The sequence below is a fragment of the Bactrocera latifrons genome, unplaced genomic scaffold, assembly GCF_001853355.1.
Source record: "Bactrocera latifrons isolate USDA-ARS-PBARC rearing strain unplaced genomic scaffold, ASM185335v1 scaffold_6, whole genome shotgun sequence".
Classification (NCBI taxonomy): Eukaryota; Metazoa; Arthropoda; class Insecta; order Diptera; family Tephritidae; genus Bactrocera; species Bactrocera latifrons.
This window is the reverse complement of record NW_017537267.1, coordinates 3,348,170-3,370,125: the sequence shown is the minus strand read 5'-3', so window position 1 is coordinate 3,370,125 and position 21,956 is coordinate 3,348,170. Positions and strand designations below refer to the sequence as shown.

Below are 21,956 nucleotides of genomic sequence, written 5' to 3'. Positions count from 1 at the left end.
AATTTAATATATTTATTTTAATTTTTAGTTTCCAACATCACATTATTTTTTATAATATATTTGTTGTTACATTTTCCCTTACACTTTGATAACTTTTTTAAGCGCTAATTATTTTCTCATTTATAAATTTGGCCTCATTTTGCACTTTCATATCATTTAACCCATAAAAAAGCAACAAACAAATTTGCATGCTCCTAAATTGTATAATTAGCACACATTTTAGAGCATTGTTCTTAAAAGAACAAGAAAAGTATCTGTGTGTTGGTGTATGTGGGTTTGTTTGCATATGCACTTAGCGGATGTGTGAGTACTCTTAGGAGAATGCATACGTAATAGGCTTTACTTAAGTATGTCATTGTATAAATGGATGTGTGTGTGTACGTGTAAGACCTGAGGGTGACTATCAGTGTTGCCACTTAGGGAGAATTGAGAGCCCTTCTGACAATTTTGGAGAGTGTACAGGGATTGATCTCAAAATTGATAAAAATATAACAGCTCTTGGCTTGAATTTCAACAATACGAGTAAGTGATAGATAATTTTCATAATTACTTAGCTAACAACACTGTTACATTGAAAAGATAAAACAAAGCATGCCTAACTTTCCTCCTCTGTATATACACTAAACAACGCATTGTAATTCAAAGCCAATCAATTTTAGTTAAGGACGTTAAGTTAAGTTAGGTTAGATGATTCACATCAAAAACTCTTGTGTTCGAACTTATAAATTAGCAAAACGCTTGGTAGCCAATATAAATTTGCACAGGCGTTTAATTTCCATTCCTGCCAGTTCGGTGGGATGTCTGGAGGTATGCGTAGGTATCCCTAGCTTTTAAGTCTTGACCTTCCAAACGCGATACAGTCAAGAAGGAAGTTTCCATCTTATCACAAAGACACTCGATGCTATTGATAGCGTGGTTAGGCACTCCTTAACCAACCCTGAACGCACAGCAAATGAGTTTAAGGCTAATAACGCCGCTCTGCTATCTGAGTGGATGATCACTTCTCTGAAGGTGGCTGCATTCTGGAGCAGCAGAACTACAGCTACCATAATGGCTGCAATCTCGGTTTGTAAAACACTAAAATAGTAAGGAAGTTTGAAGCTGGACCCACAACTCCCTCGCTGATATATGGGAGTTCGTTTTGGCGACATAATTAAATATTTTAGAAAAAATATTTTAAGAAATTAGTATAAGTGGCAACACTAGCTGAGCACTACTGGCATATGCTGGCTTATCAGCAGTTGCTAAGCTGCTTCACGAGTATTATAAATAATTTTTATTGCTCCTGAAGTTATATTACTCTGTATAGACATTCAATTCAACGATATGTTTTTCTAAATTGAATAAGAACTATAATTATACATTTGTACTAGAAAAAAAAACACATAAATAAAGCGAACCCAATTCGATACGAAAAAGTCTTCGCCAGAAGTCAATCCATCGACAAACAAATTCTACAAATCCCAGAATATTTTTGCCGATGGAGCCTACCTAAAAAAACCCAATTCGATACGAAAAAAGACTTCGCCAGAAGTCAATCCATCGACAAACAAATTCTACAAATCCCAGAATATTTTTGCCGATGGAGCCTACCTAAAATTGCTTAAAATTTTATACCAATAAGTTCATAAAATATATATACGTCGCATAAAGCTTTATATACTTTTGTATCATTTATGTATATTCGTACCATGGTACACTACACTTTAACAAGTACAATTCAAGTGCCGCCGCTCGACGCAGATTACTCACATAAGATCAATTGTAACAGATAAATTTAAACCATAAATTAAAAATTTCCGAATTCTTAAGTTCGATAAACGCTAAAAAATTTTATAACAATTTAGACATGTATTGATACTTATTTTTTGCCTTTTGGTGCCAAAAGCGTTTTCTTCCTGTTAAGAGTACCAATCGATTCATCAAATCAAGGATTTCTATATTTAATTTTTTTTTTAATGAACAAAATGGTCTATAATATAGATTTATATGGTTTCTTTGAGGCAGGCATATTTCTCCGTACTTTTGTTCTCCTATTTGTTTAGGCGAAAATTGATCTGGGCTATAAGCTGAGTTCCAAATAGTTTTTAAACCTAGCGTTGTTATGATGGAAAATTTTTGTCTCGTGGAAAGTGGATAATTTTGGGCATTTTTTAAGCAATCGCTTGTCTCATGTTGATGAGTTGTTGTATGTAGCGTTCGCCATTAATGGTTACATCTGATATAAGAAGCCATTTGAAGAATATTAAAGTACAGCTTTTTAATCCGACCAAACACACAGCATATTGACGTCATAGATATTCGAGATTGCCATTAATTTGGCCGGTTGACCAGGTTCCATATGTATATTTTTCCATTTGAGGTTATCGTAATTGATCCTTTATTCATCACATGTCAAAATTCGACACTAAAATGTCTATTTTGCATTTCGGACACGCGAAATTGCCTTGCAACGTCGTTTAACTTCAATTTGGTACCAAATTTACTTGCTTTTGAATGTACCCGGTTGCTTTTAAACGTTTTGAAACGGCTGCTTGAGTAACTCACAAATGTTCTACGAGCTCTTCTTGTGTTTGGCAACAGTCTTCAACGAGTGATACTTTCAGTCCCTAATACTCAAACATTTTTGACGACCCCGAAGATTATTCGCCTCATATTTCTTATTAAATGACAACTACTCAAAATAAAGTCTGATTTTTTCACTAACTTTTTAACTTTGTCGATTGGTTTTAAAATATTAAATATTTCAATCTTTAATTTTTTTGTTGTTTCATATGATACGAGACGTATTTAAAAAATATTCAAGAACAGAATATGAAGTAAGGCTGATTAGAATTTGAGATATTGTGGCAACTGCATCGAAAAAAGTGGTTTCGAGAAATAATTTGATTTATAAAAATTCGAACTTCCAGACTCGAATATCCCTTAAGTAAACATAAAAAAAAATATTTTTCACCAGAAGCCCAATTGGATTAAACAAGGTGTGTTTCAAAGTAAAGAGGCGTTTGGAATCTAGCGCCCCCTAGCGGCGCCTTCTGTTGACTGGTACGTTTCAATCTGCTATCATTATAAATTGTCCAGTGAGATTTCATGACATTTCATCGACTGGAAGTGAAGTTATTGCGTTTCAGCTGTCAGTATGTTTGTGTTATCGGTGCGAAAATGAGTCCATACCGGCCAACGAGCTAAAACACTCGTTCGACATGCTTTTGGACCGTACAAAAACTTGTATTGAAGCAGAGGGAGACTATTTTGAATAAAATAAATTGATTTTGCCGAAAAAACCATTTGTTCACTTTTATTTTTTAAGTTCTGTTTACTTTGGAAAGCACCTTGTATTATAATTTGACTAAAATTATAAACTCACTAAGAAAATTGTTGTTTTTAAAATAACTCTAAATATCTTAATCCAAACACCTAACCTAACATAGAAATAAGGAATATGTACATATGTATGTCAAATACTACGATTTCTGAATAACTACTTCTATGAAAAATCAATTGTTAAAATTTGTAAAACCAAAGCATTGCACCAGCCTTAAAAACCACACCTTCTACCAATTACCCGCCTTTATTACAGTAAAAAAGCACGACAGAAGCATTATCGACGATTTCCATGGAACTAAAACTCTCTTTAAGGCGCACTGTTCAGGTTGTAGTATATGTATATACAGAGATATATAAATATATGTACATTAGACCGGGTCGATCTTTTTTTGAATAATACACTGCCGTTATGAAGTATGAACTAGAGCGAAATTCTGCAAAATGACGTGCTTTTAGCTTTTTAATTAAAGGCAGGCAACAGGAATATTAAATAACTTAGATCAATCCGTAGCACATTTCCGGCATACGCTATTTTTTTTTTTTTTTTTTTTTTTTTTTTTTTTTTTTTTTTTTTTTTTTTTTTTTTTTTTTTTTTTGACTCCCTGTAACATAACATAGTGCTTTTGCTTGAAGTAAATGTCTTTCGAAATTGGTGCAGCATTTCGCCAATAATTATTGCTCACATGCGTCGATACGTTTATAAAAACAATTGAAATTATAAAACATACATTTGCACGTCGTCGTACATACGAATTTCTGTATATTTAGACTTACATAAGTATGTACATATTTATCATAAGCGTTCAGCGTGCGCAATTCATTAGAAAAATGTGCATTTCTCTGGATGCGGTGATCATTTTTTGTAGCAAATGATCGTTATTAATTGGCATCTAATTCAAATAGATTTGCGTCATTGTAACTGTAAATTTGTGTTTACTTCTCATTCGCATGCTTGCAATTTATGGAACATAAACATGCATATGTATGTGTATACATATGTATGCGAAAGAATTCACCCATTTTGTTTCATTTTTTTATCTTTTAAATTCTTTCAAATAAATTATAACCATGCACTCGAGTTGATAAGTACTTTAGATAATATTATACTTTTTTACTTTTTATCACATTCACCCTTAATGCCCTTCATTGATAGATTGACAATTGTCATTGATTCATTAATGACATAATTTAAGTATGTATGCATATTACATACACTTATACCCGCTAAGGAACATTTTAGCTACTAAAAAGTTTTTTTTTATGAAATAATTATTTCAATAAAATTCATTGTAATGGGTGATCCAAGAAGAGTTTATTATTTTTTTTAATAGCCTTTTTTTTTTTTGACAGATGAAGCGTGAGTCGTGTCAAGCTGTCATATAATTTTTGTTCAGTATGGCTTACAACTGAACAAAGTTCAACTTTATTATAAAAACTCACGTTCTGTTTATAACTTTCCACGTTGCGAGCCATATTTTGTTCAGCTTATTTCTGGTTCAATAAGCAAAATTGCCGCATTTGGGACGAAACGAAACCTGAAGAGATTCAAGAACAAAAAACAACAGTTTTGGTGTAGTTTGAGGGCCAGTGGAATCATCGGTCTATATTTCTTAAAAAATTATGAACGTATCGCGTCATGATAGCCGACTGTTTGATGCCTGAAATTTTAGCTCGTGAGCTCGGCGTCATTTAATTTCAACAACTTGATACACTTCGCATCAATCAATGGATTTATTGAGAGCTCACTTATGTGAGCAGATAATTTCACGTTTTGAACCTGTCGATTGGCCACCAAGAGCATGTGATATCACATCGTTAGAGTTTTTACTGTGGGGATATGTAAAGTCTAAAGTATACGCGGACAATTTCGCTTCGATTGAGGCCTTGGAGCAAATATCAAACGTGTCATTTGCCATTTACTATTCGAAACGCTGAAACGAGTTATCGAAAATCCGACTCGACGAATAGATAATCTGAGATGTAGCCGCGTCCAACATTTGAAAGATATCATCTTCAAAAAATAAGTGCGGAACAATATTTTTTCGAATAATAAGAAACATTCCCCAATAAATTTAAAGCTCTTTCTCTTTAAAAGGTAGTCAACCTTGAAATAAATCCCCCTTAATCTTTAAAATCTGTTAATTTGAGAGAATGCAATCCAATTTTCCGATGAATTATTCTCAGCTTCGGTTGGGACGGCATTCAGGTTTTTTGTTTATTTCGGTTTTATCGAATTTTTGGAGGGCATCGGACAGTTATGACGTCATATTCATAAACCCACGTCTCGTAATCATGTCTTTGACATATGCAGGGCATATATAGTATTTTGCAACTTCTAGTCTGTCTTTTAGTAAGAGTCTAGTAGGCAACGATGATTTTGAACACCCTTTCTTCAACTTTTTCGAATTTATAGCACTGCTGACATTTTCAACGATTCCGTATGTACATACATAGATGAAAAGATTATACTAATCGAAGAAATTAGTAATAGTAATTATAATTGAATTGAATGGATAGAAGTGATGAAAATATTAATTTTCACACGCAATTTGTAATACCCTATAAAATTGTAATTTGTAGGATACCCTACAAAAAGATATATGTATGTATATATATTAGGTTGTAAAAAAAGTATTGCGGTATTTTTATTGAATTTTCAATTGCTCATAAAATTTTTTTTTTTTTTTATGACTCATGCCCACCTCTTGACCCATGCTACGACTGCTACTATGCCGGCCTCTTTCGACCAATTCAGCGATTTTATCGCAATTTTCGACGACAGACTTTCCGAAGCGTGGCGCATCTTCGACCACCTCTACACCAGAACGAAACCGTTGAAACCATCGTTGTGTGGTTTAAATGGAAATTGTATCGGGGGGAAACTGCACAAATTTTATTGGCGGCTTGAGATGCATTTTTGCCTTTATCGTAGTAGTATTTTGTTCCATGTTTGCGACGCTTTAACTCACGAACGACTCACGTGTTATCTCGTGAAATGAGCTTTCCAAAAAGGACTAAAACTAGAACTACGCGCTCTCAGCGCAAACTAGCGAAAATACCGCAAGACTTTTTTGACAACCGTAATCATAATCAGCGTGACGAGCTGAGTCGATTTATTCCTTCTGTCTGTATAAACGCATACAAGTCCTACAGTTTTTAAAATATCGCTACGAAATTTTGCACAATTTTCAAAGCGAAATTAGCACTCTTTTCTTTTTGTCTTTAAAGTCATTTTTCTTACTACTAAGTCATCGTAACTTATCACCTACAACACGAATAAAAAAAATTCTTTTTACAGTTTTCGAAAAACTTTCACACCTTTTACTTCTTTATGAAGTTAAGATTCGGCTGCGATGGGAGGTCTAACTCCCTTACTTGTGTATATTTATCATTATATTTAGATTAGAAAATATCAGCGCACAAATAAAATAACAAAAAATATGTAGAGCACGTGTGAGCATTAATCATGTGAATAAACATATATGTATGTACATATGTATGTGTGTGAATATAATATAAGTATATATGTTTGTAAGTAAAAGAGCTAATTGTTTACGAAACTAATTTCCTCGATTAAAATTCGCTTTGTTCAGACTTTTTTGTGCTTTTTGGTTAATTAGAGTTCACAAACAATATTTTTAGATTATTACATACATATGTACATGCAGACAAACACATATATACACATTTCATTTACTTTTTAGTATTCTTGTTTTTGCAAAAGATATGCCTTTAGAATTTAGTACCTATAATACAAAGCTATATGACCTTATTACATATCCATATGTATAGTGTATGAAAAACAAATAATGAAGGTCCAATCGCATGCCGAACTGAATACCCGACACACTTTAGAGAAATAAAACATATCATAGAATGGAAATCACCTGACTTCAGATTATTATTTCCAGCGAACAGACTTAGAAGAGAGCTCTCCTCCACTGCAGGGCAACTGATGCTTTCCTTACTCTCTACCTTACCAACAGGTTGAACCCGAGAGCCTGCAAAGAGGAGAGAGGTATGTCTACGATCTTATACATCCTAGTTCTTCTAAAAGTTTTTCATACAAAAACTTTATTCTGATCGTTCAGTTTGTATAGCAGATATATGTATATGTAGTTATCGGTCCGAACAGCTCGATATCTCAAAGCTAATAGACCAGTGATTGACAAACAGACAGACATTGCTAAATCGACTGAGCTTATCACACTGATCATTTATATATAAATATATAGATATATGTTTATCAGGTCTTTGATATTTCTTTCTGGGTATTACAAAACGTCGTAGCAAACTTAATAAATAATCTTTTCAGGGCATAAAAATCCCGAATACTATTAAAACTATGTACGGATTTACAAAAACTTTTATGAATTAATATGAAAATATCTCGACTACTTGAGACAAATATTTTAAAAGCTAATCAACTACTTACATATTCAAAGATTATTTCATTCAATTATTTAATAACATTATTTCTCCTTAATTGCAGTATTCGGAGATACGAGTACAATTGGCACAAATCTCCGCCAATTTGGAGACAATGAGTCGAATGGTGCAAACAATAAATATACGAAATTTCAATGGTATGTTAATACAAAAACACATGTTCATACATAAATATGTATTTGCATGGAACATAGAAAACAATAATATGGCAACTAACCATATACAACACTTTCAATTCTAACAGAAAAGGAAATGGATGAACTGCGCACACAGAATTTAAAAATGGGTAATCAGCTGATGAACAAATTCAAAGAATTCAAAGCGAACATGCCGCCTGAGAACGATTTCACATTGGAGGCGCGCATGAAGCGAACGCTCTTCTATGGTCTCTATCAGAGTTACATACAAATATGGACGAGAAACGAAGAGTTCCTGCAATTATACGAACGCAAGCTAAAGAAAAATTTGGAAATGCATTCGAAAATCAGTAAGTACTGCGACTTGATACGATATAAAAATTACACATGAAAAATAAATTATTAACATATTCAGGATTTCGAATTGTCTAATTAAAAATATTAGTTGAATATTGAAAATTTTGTTTTTAATACAAAAATTGTAATTAAAGCGTTTTTTGCCCTTGCAAGCATGAAACCCAAAGACACATGGCAGTAATGAAGATTTTCATAGACCACTTTAAGACCAAAAAACAAAAATATTGCAATAGATGCATTCAAAATAAGATCTTTGATAAAATTTCGATTTTTTTAAATAGTCTGAACTATAAATTTATTCTTTAAAATCTAATTTTTTTGTGAAGTCGCCAAAATTTTTAGTAGTTCTTCGAATATTACCTAAGGAATCTAACATAGCAAGGCCGTGGGAAATTTTCACCGATCGGTCCAGTTGTTTTGGAGAAACCGGCTCTGAAAAATACCGTTTCGAGAAAATAAGACTAAAATTGAAAAAAAAAAAATAGATATTGCAAATTGGAAATTTAATTTTAGATTCCAGCGTCAGAATTAAAAACTGAATTTTAAAACAAACAATACTGTTCAAATAAAAATGGACGAAAAAGGTAAAAAAAGAATAAATATTTGCCGTAAAATATAATTTTTGAGATTAAAAATTTATTTTTAATTTTTTTTACCAGGTATTTTGGTTTAAAAAAAATCAATATTATTTTTAATTAATATTTTCGGTATTGTAAAATAAAATACAAAATATTTGAATATTAACTCCGTTGCTATATGTACATATATATTAAAGTTTTATTACTCACCCACCTTTAGTGAACTGCAATTCCACTGAAGACGAAATTGAAGAACTGATAGCAAATAAGACGACGAACCTTTTTGTTGGCAATGTAAGTCATATACGCTCACTCTACACTCATATTTACACTAACACTTTGTACTAACAGTTTACGCACATTTTACACCAACACTTTTCACTAAAGCACTTTTCACTATCACTTTTAACTAAAACTTTCCAATAACACTTCTGTCGCATTTTACACAAATAGTGTACTCTATCATTCTTATCCTTCTTATTCACTATCGCTTTACACTAATGCATTAACATTATTGTTGGATTTTGTTTACAGATTCTAGAAGAAACCGAAAATGAACGACGCACACTTCGTGATTTAATGGATCGCTTCAATGAGCTTAAGAAACTGGAAAAGTCCATTGAAGATGTGCACGCTTTATTCCTGCGTATACAAACACTCGTAATGGAACAGGTGCGTACAACAACAAAACAACAGCCTCGTTTTGATCTGCCCTTGTCAATTACTCTATATTCACATTGTTGTTCATTTGCAGAGTGAAACGATAAATCGCGTTGAATTTGTCGCGCAACAAGCGACGCACTTTGTGGATAAGGGTCAACATAAGTTGGAAAAAGCGGAATCGCTGAAAAAGAGAGCTTTAAAGGTTAGTTACATTTGAGTATGAATTTGTATTTTTGTTTTTTACCTTTCAATTTTTGTTTTGCAGAAGAAGTTTTGGCTCATTGGCATCGCGTTGGCTGTGTTAATTGTATTAATATTAATTGGTATATATTTATGATCTAAAGACAAATATATTTATTTTAAATACAAAACGCACGACACCTTTTCACTTCAACGAAGTTTCAAACCGGAACTTTTTGACAGTTAGCAAAGGAAGAGGAAAAATAGCGGCAGTTGGTGAATAACTCAGCGTCGTGTTGAATATTAGATATAGTGCTGCCACTTATTTGGCAGAAACTTTGCTTAGCAAATATGAAATAAATGAATGAAGAAAAAATATGTTGTTTATTATTGAACTTACTTATATATTACATATTCTTATCTTTTATTTAATTGTATTAAATTAGAATATTTAGAATAGTGATAAAAGGTATATACATTTTTTTTTAGTTCGTAATTACCTTAAATAAGTCAAGGTAGTGTCGTTATCGTTTTACAGGCAAAAGGCAAATTTTTGTGAAAGTTATCTAATAATATATAATATATATCACGAAAAATACAAGTTTCCAATTATACAATTAGAAACTTCAACGATTACAATCAAAATACTATTAGGAATAGATTGTAATATGATAGTAAAACTTACTGTAAATATGGACTTATAACATATGTATATATAGCGGTGCAGCAACAGAACAGAAGCGGGTCTATGTAAAATCATTAGTTCAACATTCTTCGTATAAAATAGCAAAATCGGTGGTAATTTTGTAAAAAAAAACTCCTTTTGCAGGAAGAAACGAATAAATGTTCCAATTTTAGAGTCCGACAGTACAGTGGGTTCGGACATTCTGCGAGTACATAACGAAATAGAGTTTCATTTTATATATAGGAAAGAAGATTAGGCAATCAGCGATTTCTATTTCGCTAGTTATCTGATATCTACTCTACTTCTTAAACCCTTTTTCTTTGGTGATAGTAACCTCATGTGATCCGGTACCAAGTTCAAGTGCAATGACCTCGAAGAAAAAGATGCATGGTTGTTGGCCTAGTGACAGCTCAAAATTTACCGCAAGCCGAATGGTTTTGTAATGCAATATTAGTAACGATGACACATGCCGAAAGTACAGGGAAGTAGGCAAGAGAGACAATGTTTCTGTCCGACCTTATCTAGAACTAAGGTACTAAATAAACTAAGGGACTAAATTAAGTATCAAAATTAGTTACCAAAGTATGACGAAAACTTCAACTTCTATTAAAATGAGCCTATCTGGTAGTACAAACGATCCGTTTGTTTCTGCCGTTACAACAACAACAACAACAACTACAAACGATCCGAAGGTCTAAGCATGACGTGACAGCCAACCAGTATATTCTAACCTAACCTAATAGTATATCATAATGAAAACATTTATCCAACTGTTGTAGACTTTTCTTTGAAATTCCAAAATGTGAATCGGAAAGCATTAACTAATAAAATTAAAGTTAAAATAAAAATATATTAAGATCATAATTTTCCGAAATGTAATGAATTATAGAAATAATTGGCACTATTATTATTGTTGTTATAGCGGCAATATTCTGCCGTGATGAGACTCCTTGACTGGATAAAAAATCCCGTACGTAGACCCGACTGTCGTAGGAACGATATTGTCTAAGCTGACAGCAACAACATACAAGATGATTGCTCAAACTTAAGAAAACGGCAAGAAACCCTTTGTACGACAGATTACTTAGAAAGATCAAAGCTGGGGAGCTAGATTCGAAGAAAATTCTGCACTGCATTCATCCGGTAAGTAAGCTCGGCTGGAATTTTATTCTCTGCTGAGAAAAGATATTATATTTAGAGCACACTGGCGGTTAAAACTGTCTGTTTCATAATTTAGGAAACAAACGCCTATTTTAAAGTGTTTTGTATGTGGAATAATTGGTTATAAGGATACCCTTGAGCTACAATTCTTAATCATGAACATAAAGGCTCAAAGCCTAAGCAAGTAACAAAGTGGTACAAGCAAATGCTTTCTCGTAAGTGGATTGTGGACGTGGCAGTACTATGTCTCAAATCACTACGCTTATACATACATATATTGTAAAATTCTTGACTAACTATGATGAAATTACTCTTTTGAACTTGAACTACAGTCACCTGATCTAGACATAAAATTAATTAAGATTATAAATCTGTGAAATAAAACTATGAAAAGATATATATTAGACATTCGGTATAATTTGTCTAAATTTTATTGAAAAGATTTTCGAGCTTCAAACAGATATACTTACTGATACAAAGCTACTATTACTTTCCCAACTGCAAATAATTATTTAAATAAATGTAAAATATGATATAATTAAACCCAATTAATTCAATTTTTTTAATACTTCATTCCCAAATTAAATTAATTTGTTTTTCAATAAAAAAATGTAGAAAATAAATGCGTTAAATAAACAGAAACGCTTCTTTCAAGTGAAACGCAGTATATATAGCAAAAATGTAAAATTCTCTGTGGATACTTAATCAAAACAGCATTCAAATTTTATTATGAGTTGTGTCCATCGAAATTCAGGAAAACTATATTTACATACAATATCTTCTATAAGAGCAATGATTTCTTTCTTTATTTTTTCAATTATTATATTTTTCACGCTTAAATTCACTATTAAATAAACCGACGATATGGCAATGTTCCGTCAATTAAAGTCAACGTCTCCAGAATCTCGTAATTTCTATTGACATATTTTTTTCAATCATCTGCAACCCAATCAGCAGATGGTAGTATTTTGGCAAAGTGCATTAATAAACAAAAATCCTATGCAGGCAAAATAACAACAACGAAGTAATAGAAATAGAAAGAAAAAGGGGAGTAGAATTCTTGTACTGAGTTGTGAACACCAAGAGAATATACAAATAAATGAAAACAATGTGAAAGGTGTAAATTATTAATGCATTTTGTACATAAAAACGGCGACATTTGGACGGTTGATTAGGTAAAATAATATAGTAAAGCGTTTGTAATAATATTTTGTAAAAGGACTGATAAAAATAAATAAAAAGGCTGAATATGCAAAGCCATCAACGAAACGAAAGTCGAGCGCCATTTTTGTCAGTTGTCAACTTCGTGTTTTCGCAAGTGAATTTAGTGAAATTTTATCGAATAATTTTACATTAAATCTCCATTGAAAATTATTAAATTTGGTAAATAATTAAAATTCAAACTGTTTAGAATGTCTTGAAAGCAGTTATGTGTAAAACTTTGTAGTTTAAGAGAAGTTATTTGCAATTGAAATTCAGCGTGCTGACGAAGTCGAAAGGGCGCAATTAAAATTTCTTTGTCGTGTTAAATTTTGCCAATGATGTCTTCTTTAAAAGGCTTCTGAAAAAATTCTCGACGAATCAATACGTTTAGAATTTTCATAAAAAATATTTTATTTTAAATAGGCTGCACAGAAAATGAGCGCCAATGCGCTGGGCGGGGACGAAAATCAGACGGCATTGTCGATTACGACGACAACTGTACCACCCGGTCAAGAATTCATTGATGAGTTCGAGGAGTTATTGGAATGCAATGAAACTCAAATCCGAATCGGTGAAAGAGTGACACTTGCCATAGCGAGCAATGGCAAAAGCGTTGGCGGCGGAAAAAATGTCAACGAGCGCAAACCAAATGGCATTGTATCCACAAATTGCGAAGAAAAATCCCGCTCCGAGGTATGAATGCTTTGCTGAAATGTGTATGTGTTATTTGAAATGAGCAAATTATAATTGGTTTGGAATTTTTTAAAACGATTTTAGTTGGATTCCGAGGTGAGTGAGTTACTGGGTTCTGTGATAATGCATAATTGTACGGGAACTCGTGCTAGTGCACGGGTCATACAAAAAATGAAACAAGACCAGACGCGACCATTAACACCACCAAATGAACGCGATCCACAGCGACGTGACGAGAAGTCAATGCAAAAAACTCCATCGCAATTACGCAGCAGTAAGCCGACATGGTCTAATTTAGAACGCAATCACTTTTTTGATGCGCTTAATGAGTTTGGCAAGGATTTTGATGCACTCGGCAATTATATAAACACAAAGTTGAAACGCAGAAGCACCGCAGACAGTGCATTCAAGACGAAAGAACAAGTGCGACAGCACTATTACCAGACGTATCATAAAATCTGTAAATATATAAAATTTTCTGACGGTAAGTGGCCTTGTTAATTATATTTATTTGCATACATATGCATATAGTATGTAATATACTTTTTAATTGTTTCTTTCTTTGTTGCAGAAGTTAAGAAACCGGCACAGGAGTTATATGCTCTTATCAATTATGGCGAAATGCGACGGAAACTTCAATTTGTAACCGATAAACACTTCATGAAGTTGCGAAATCTTGTCTACCATGGTCACATAACTGTGCGTTGCAAAGGCAAAAACCTTCGTATTAAGACACCATCATGCAAGGCGTTAAGGAGACTGAACCAACTTGATGGTAAATAAATTTAAGCATGCAATTAGAATGCCATTAAAATTTTTGTTTGCAATTGCAGATTCACTTGAGGACATACGATTGCCGTCGAAAATCGAAGTAATCGTTAGTCCTGCCACTATGGAAGCCTTCGGACGCGTTCAAACCGTTGCGCAAAATCCACGTGTACGCACTACTGTGCCGCTGCACAAGAAACTGGTAAATTTTATCAAAACCTTTCAAATGAAATGGCGTAGTGCCGAACAGAAAATGGCGGAAGAAGAGTTGAAATTGTTTCCTTCGTATTGTGCGCCCGCACCCACTCTACATTCAACCGATTGTAACGGAACGCAGTCTGCCGAAAATTCTGAGCGTCTGCCAGCCTTTCAAGATCCGGAAATGTGTTTTTTACCCAAACCAGGTGTGCCTATACATCGTCCATTGTTGAGCATTACGGAGTACCTTGGTAGTGGAAATATCTGTTTGGCCGCCTACGAAGAACGCATGGGCGTGAAAGTGCGTGGTGAAACGTTATCACAAGATCGTGCCGCCAATAAGCGACCACGCACCGATAGTGGTTCGGAGAAACGTTCGCCTGATTCGAAGAAAAATAAACTTTTCAACAGTCCACCATATGAAAAACTAGACAGCGACGGCCCAGTTGGTGATATTGTATTCAAAGAAGAACTTGGCGTGATGTACGAACAAGACATATTACCTGGAAAATGTGAAAGCAGTAGCGATGAGTTAAGCGATGAACTGCAAGAGTTGTTAAATGCCGATTTGGATAGTAGTATAGTGATAAAAGAAGGTGCTGATAACTCACAAGAGGAAATAAAAATATCATTAAACGCAAGTGATATGACAACAACAATAACAACTAATGCAAGTTCAACAACTTTCAATCAAAACCAAAACACTGCCAATAATCAAGCGCGTATGCGACGACCTGTCAATGCGCGTGCTGGTCGTGCCAGTACATCCAATTTTAAGCCACTCATCAGTGAGGCGGTGATACGCCGCATACGAAAAGGCTGGACTATTTCCACGGCAGCGGATATAACCATCGGCGACCTTTATGTTGTGCTGGGACAAGATTCGAAACTCGAACTAGACTACTATTGGACTGATAGACAACAACAACAACAACAACAAACAAGCTTAAATACCGTTAACACCAGCAATGCGTTGATTAATGTAAACAATATGCATGCAAATAGTGGCTGTAGTTTGACCTTCGGTGGCGCTGCTTTGGAGTCTATGACGCAATCAGATACAAAAGTGTTTATGCAAAAGCAAAATGGTATGCCATATAATCCCAGTGAATGTGATGACCCGGAGTTGTTGAAATCCCTCTCCACCGCTGGCGTTGCAAATAAGCTTAAGCATTTGCTCTTGATTGCCAATCTGAGCGAGCGCATGCGCAAGCGACAGTGCTCCTGCGGACACACATGTGAGCGTAATGTAGCCAAATCAAGAGTAAGTAACGCGCAAGGTAATATATATATTTTTTTTACTGAAATTTATGAATACATTTTTTAGATGGAGCGCAATTTGGCTACAAAGACTTATGTGTCGACAAAAACATTTTCGACCAACATCAACAACGAGAGCAATAATGTTTTTCGTCAGCCTGTTGCACCCATACGACGACCACTTTTTAATATGGACAGCGTCAAACAACTCAATCCGGTAAGTGAGCGCAAAATATATCTCTTTGTCTCTTTATGTGTAGTAATTTGCTTGCGGTTCTGTTCACTTCACAGTTGTCTCGACAAAAGCAATCAATGCGTCAAGTGTTGGTGCAACGTATGATATTACCTGGTGGCAGCACTGCCAATCAGTCGTATGATGTGTTGAAAGTTAAAAATATGGAAAACACACTTGAAAACTCCGCTACCAATACAGTGGAACAAAGTGCATGTGCAGAATCTCATAAGTCTTCTGAATCAGTTAATTTGTCTGCGAAGGTGTCAACCATAGTGCCGCTACATCACAATCCACCAACGAGTAGCAATTCCTCACCTTTTATTTCAATTAAAAACATTAATTATGGCGATAGCGACGCAGCTGCTGGTTTAGAGGCGGTGGACAATAATCCCTCAACTTCCGGAGCTTATACAATTGCATCTAACAACAATGATCTTGTTGCTCGTTTTTTTCAATCCTCTGCAGTTGATAACGTTGATATATCACTCTCGTCGTCATTTCCCGATAGCGCCTTCGATGAGTCTACAAGTAAGTAAAGCATTTTTATTACTTTTTTGTAATTTACCCCACAGCAGTGGAAGCGAACATATGGAAACTACCAATAGAAGCTAGAAGAATATAATTTTCTTGTAATAATTTTTAGTTATGCATATAGAAAGAATTTACCCCACAGCAGTGGAAACGAACATATGGAAACTACCATGAGAAGCTAGAAGAATATAATTTTCGTGTAATAATTTTTAGTTATGCATATAGAATGAAAATATTTATACGGTGGGACAGGGGTATGTGATTACTTTGTTGCATATTGAAGGGAAAACTCAATTTTTTGCGAAACAGTAAAAATAATTGAAAATTTTGAAAATAATATTTGGTAATAGTCAACATGAAGTCCGCAAAACCAATACGGTTGTGTAGTATTAGTTTTGCGTGGATACCAAATTCAGACATAGCGGCATAAAGCAGCTGCTTTTCGTGCTGTCGAAAGCAATTTTAAAATCGCCGAAGAGGTAGTGTGTGTCGATCCTCTTTTTACGGGTTTTTTCCAAGCTCTAATCAGTTCGTTGGCAGTGGACTTTAATATTTCACTCCAGACAACCTTATATGCGATGAAGAGTTGTTGTTTTAACGGTTATCTAATCCCCGTTTGTAGGGCATGCAAAGAGGTTACTGACGAGGACTCGTTGCATGCAGGACATACATTCTGCTATCGAATGTTACACCTAAAATTTTAGGGTTATTGACAGTCGGAGTTTTGACGCCATCGACTGCAATATATAAGCTCAAGTCTATACTCCTTCGTCCAGTTCGTGAATATGGGCGCTGTGGGTTTGGTGGGGGAAAGTTTGAGGTTTCGTGCAGTGAGGAAACGAGAAAGGTCGGAGAGGTAGTTGTTCACTTTCGAACACATGCCATTGATTCCATTTCCCGACGTCGATATCGTACATTTATCAGCGTACGAGGTTATGGAAACCGCCTCTGGTGGTTGCGGGAGTTTCGAGATGTAGAAGTTAAACAGTAACGAGGAGAGGACACCACCCTGCGGAACCCCCTGTTTAATTCTTATCAGTTGGATGTTTCACCTCGAAATAGTACGGATGACTGACGACCGTTAAGATAATTAATGGTCCATCTCTTTAGCCCTGGAGGAAGCGTAGTTTTTTCGATGTCCTGCAGTAGCGTTGTGTGGTTCCCACGACACCCGGTACTACGTACCGGAATTGAGTCGGATTTTATCCGACCAAGGGTTGTTTTTTCGGCGATCTAACCCCGTTTGGATCGATGAGTACAATGGTGAAGAGTCTTATCCCATGGTAGTTGACCCAGATTGTGGGCTCATCCCTTTTGTGGATTGGGCAGAGCACGCTTAAAATCCAATAGTCGAGCATGCTTTCGTCCGTCCGTATTTTATAAAGATGCCCCCGTCGTTTGTTTGTGCTTCTGATGGGTATTTGTTATTCGAACTGATTCGTGGTCGGGCAATGGAACATCGGCCGCATCGTCATCGAGGAATCGAGTTCATGTTATACTTTTACTGTAATTCAGCAGTTTGTAGAAGTGTTCCCTCCATAATTTTAGTATGCTACCGACATCAGTCACTAGATCATCCCTGGGGTTCCTACAAGAGTATGCTCCAGTCTTTTGTTGTCACCGCATCTTTTCTCAGAGTGTCTTTCGCTTATCACAACATGATCGATGTGGCTTGTGACTTTTCGATCCTGAGACAGCCAGGTAAGCTTGATTAATTTTTCTGTGCTTGAATCTAGTACTACACACAACCATATTTCGGGCCCCTGCGAACTTAGCTTTGATGCAGATTGTGGACAGATGTTCATCCACCGTGTGAAGGCCAGGTTTATCTCCCACTACAATTCCCACACGGAATTTGCGCACCTTTATATGGCCACCGTAGTAAACCCCACCACACTTCTTGGGCGACGGTGATGTCAGCCTTTACTTTTACGAAGACATCTACCAGCTGGGCAGCGATATCTTCCCAATTAGGGGACCCGACATTAATGCGTTTGCCATGATCGTCTTCAAAATGAGGTTCTCTTCTCCGAGGCTGTTTGTTCCTTTTCATTGGGGGCGTTTTTTAMGTGCCGAGTCCCAAGCCCAGTGCACAACCATTGATCTTTTACAGCGGATTAAACCTTCAATTGAATTGCTTTTAAGTCGCGTACTTTAAGTCTAGCGAACACTTGTACTTATCTGTTTTATGCTTACAAATTGCTTTCTAATTCAGCAGCAAAAAGTTTTAAAAATTAATAAATGTATGCTTTTCGGCCAGGGTTGCCGAAATATTGATTGATTATGCAATATTTTGCAATTTAGAATTTTATTTTGAATTTTTTATTCTCAACATTTATAAAACAAACAATTTGAAGTGAACAATTCGTAATCCTGCTTTTGACAGGTACCAGCTCGCTCAACGGTATGACCCCCACACATTTACTGCGTGAGTCCACGTCGAATTCGCGTTGGCTTGAAGAGAACATCAATGATTTCTCCCTTACCAGTCTGTTGGGGCATTTGGATGAGATCAATGCAACTCGTGATATTTTGGTAAGTTCGAAACAACTTTTTTCTTTAATAAAAATGGCACATATTATATTTCCTATATACGTATACGTTTAACTCTTAGGATCCCTCGTCGAATTTATCGGTGATAAGCGAGAGCAGCGTCGATTATATGCATAAATTTCAAGAGATTACTGCCTTAATGCAAAGCCAGGACAAGGATTAAAGCCCATGTGTAAAAGTTGTATACTTTCTTAGGTTGAATTTAAGATCTGCTAATGGCTGGCCGTAATGCCACGCCGAACTATATACATACATATGTAGATATAAGTTAGTTATAGTACCAACACCAATAGTCTGTAAGTGAAAAATGTTCGACCTTTTAGATTTCCATTCCCATTATTTTTCACTTCTCCCCTCTTAAGTTTATGAGTTGCGAGGTCGCTACATCTGCATTCACATTTTTGCACGTATTTATATACATATACATATTTATATACAAAGGAAAGGAAATATGTATTTATTTCTCGCTCAGAATTATTTACTTTAAGTGAAATAGTTTTAATAACATTACTTTGTGCTTTAATTTGTATACTCAAAACGATTTTATTTTTATGATCATCACACCATATAATATATGCTTAGTTTTTTCCCTTTCCTCCCTTTACAATCGAGCTATATATACATATATACATATTGTATATCTATATGGTTTAATGTATATATATATATCCTTAGTTTTAAGCTGACGTTGTGATTTACGCTAAAGCTACACTTATTAATTGTTGCAAATCAGAGACATTTAGTTGAAGCGCTTCCTGAAATGACGAAATTCGATCTTTTGCACCATTCTCCCAAAAATTGTTTTCCAAGATTCTCCTTAAGTTGTCCTTTTTGGTTATATCTTTCCGAGTAGTAGTAGTAGTAGTTTATACGTTTATCTCGAGCGCTTGAACACTCTCATGTTTCGCACTCACACACTTTCTGAGAAACATTCATGTAACGGGTTAGTTGAAGTTGGCTTCCACTTTGTAATGTCATGTAAGATGGGTTGACGACACGCAGTACATCAAATTACAAAATTAATTATTAGCTAAGTTTAAAGCATAAGAATATTGTTACTTGTTTGCCATTTCCCTTGTTCGGTTTGTGGACACCATTCTTTTGATACGATCCTACTTTATAAATGTAATATATGTATGTACGCATTGAAGTTTGTATTATTCGAGAACGTATTATTGAAGTCTGTATAAATCATTTATTCATCGTTCTTTATTTAGCTAAGTTAGCCTTTAGTCTTTAGGTAAACAACAAGCATCCTAACAAAGCAATAGTTTAAGCAAATAAGCACCTGCTTGTGACAGGTGTACAAGCACGTTAACCAACAAAACTCAAATATATATAAAATGAAAACAAAAAATATTTTTAATATCCCCTGAAAGTGAATTGTTTTAATTCGGAACAGTTTTTGAGGTTAGCAACATTTTCTTATGAATTTTTTTTAATAACTCCAAAGGTAATTTTTTAAACATTTTGCCACGAAATGTAACACACAGATGGAAACATCAGAGACCATAATAAGTGTATATATAAATAAGCTGCGTGACGAGCTGAGCCAATTCGGTCATGCTTGTGTGGCTGTTCGTCTTTATAAGCGCACCTCAACCCAGTTTTTAAGATTTTGAGCAGGTGCATAATGTAGTCCTCACCAAGCAGTTCCTGCCCTCTCCTAGGAACATCAAGAGGCCATTCCTCAACTACAACGACGACATAAGACTATACGCCGATCAGACTTCGGACGCAACTTACTTCCGACATGCACTGACATGGAGCCATCAACACCTTCACCGACTGCGCACTGGGAGCCAAACCACCATGTATTGCAGACGACGAGCTCGAGTTGCCGCGGGAAACGAAAGTGACCTTACGCAGCTTCGTTCTGAATACTGCAGTAGGTTAACTCAAAGTCGACGACAACTTCGCTAGTCTTTACCATTCCAACATGGATTACGTACCCGTTGATTGATTGATTGAGTCAGTGTTTAATTCTTGATCAAATCAAGATACAATTACCTTGGGTTTTGTTGAAAATTTGTTTTTGAAAACTGTGATTTATCCAAGTCTCGTCTCAAGATCCGTAACGTATCCGAAACTGTTTTCCGTCCGAATACTGTCAACTCGACAGCATTCCTCAAAATTCTTTCGGTAATGCTCTCTCCATTACGTGTTGAATCATAATTTTCTTAATATCTTCCACAACCTTCATATTTTTTACCTTTGCCTCTACGGGCACACAATCTAACTCGAAGCTATAAGAAAAAAATTTTACTTTCATAGGGTAATGCTTTTGCGGATTTGATCTGAGAACGGTATAAAAATTACAGTCGACAAACACATCCCGCAAGATGAGCCGCCTTATAAAGACCTCAGAAGTGACACTCCGTTCACATGTACAAAACTCGTCATTCTGTAGGTAGGTAAGGAAGTGGGCGAAAATTGTGCTAAAAGGACGAATGCGCTGGTTAGACCACGGCGTTCGCATGGAAGCTGTTACCCTAGCGAATAACTTCATCGATTCCAGACCCAAGAGCGGTCACGATAAACCAATAAAAGTATCAAGTGCATAGCAATCTATCTCCATTTGATGAGTACAACTAGCGTGAGCTCACAAAGGGTCATCTCTATACAGTTCGGGATGCACTATGGATGGACTTTTATAGTATGTCACGGAACGTGTCATTCCAATTACATACGAATCTAACCGACTATCTACGACGTCCTTATTTCGAAAGAATTTGATTACCTTGAAATCATTCATAACGACTACAGAGCCTCATTTTTTGATAAAGAAATTTGAGAGTTTTTCATTTTTACGCGTATATATTTCTTCTCTTTAGTATATCGATTGAACAGTTACATTTTATGTGTTTTAATTCATTCATTTGTGTTTTTTTTTAGTTTATTATGTTTTGTTTAAAGGTGAATCGTACCACTGTACTCCATTCGTAATGCTCTAGCGCTTAATCAAAATTTTAGTTTCT

At 35.2% G+C, this 21,956-nt stretch overlaps 2 protein-coding genes across 16 annotated transcripts in view; both read left to right on the top strand.

Moving 5' to 3' along the window:
• The window catches only part of LOC108974969 (syntaxin-4), a 23,645-nt gene extending 13,590 nt beyond the window's left edge, over nt 1-10,055 (top strand). For all 14 annotated transcript variants that reach the window (XM_018943120.1, XM_018943118.1, XM_018943119.1 and 11 more), the window contains 6 exons: nt 7,820-7,913; nt 8,021-8,263; nt 9,069-9,142; nt 9,383-9,520; nt 9,603-9,713; nt 9,777-10,055. In XM_018943120.1, coding sequence (XP_018798665.1) covers nt 7,820-7,913; nt 8,021-8,263; nt 9,069-9,142; nt 9,383-9,520; nt 9,603-9,713; nt 9,777-9,848 — 732 coding nt within the window. In that variant the 3' untranslated portion in view covers nt 9,849-10,055. The remainder of the gene's footprint in view (nt 1-7,819; nt 7,914-8,020; nt 8,264-9,068; nt 9,143-9,382; nt 9,521-9,602; nt 9,714-9,776) is intronic.
• A 2,495-nt stretch (nt 10,056-12,550) lies between these two features.
• Nucleotides 12,551-20,356, top strand: LOC108974972 (protein cramped). 2 transcript variants are annotated; one of them, XM_018943134.1, is made up of 9 exons: nt 12,551-12,712; nt 13,164-13,433; nt 13,518-13,917; nt 14,005-14,208; nt 14,267-15,663; nt 15,727-15,876; nt 15,951-16,422; nt 18,812-18,960; nt 19,040-20,356. In XM_018943134.1, the coding sequence occupies exons 2-9, from the start codon at nt 13,176-13,178 to the stop codon at nt 19,139-19,141; spliced, it is 3,132 nt and encodes a 1,043-aa protein (XP_018798679.1). In that variant the 5' UTR covers nt 12,551-12,712; nt 13,164-13,175; the 3' UTR covers nt 19,142-20,356. The 2 variants fall into 2 exon arrangements, with proteins under 2 accessions (XP_018798679.1, XP_018798680.1); XM_018943135.1 differs by lacking the exon at nt 12,551-12,712 and adding an exon at nt 12,825-12,920.
• Nucleotides 20,357-21,956: the final 1,600 nt, after the last annotated feature.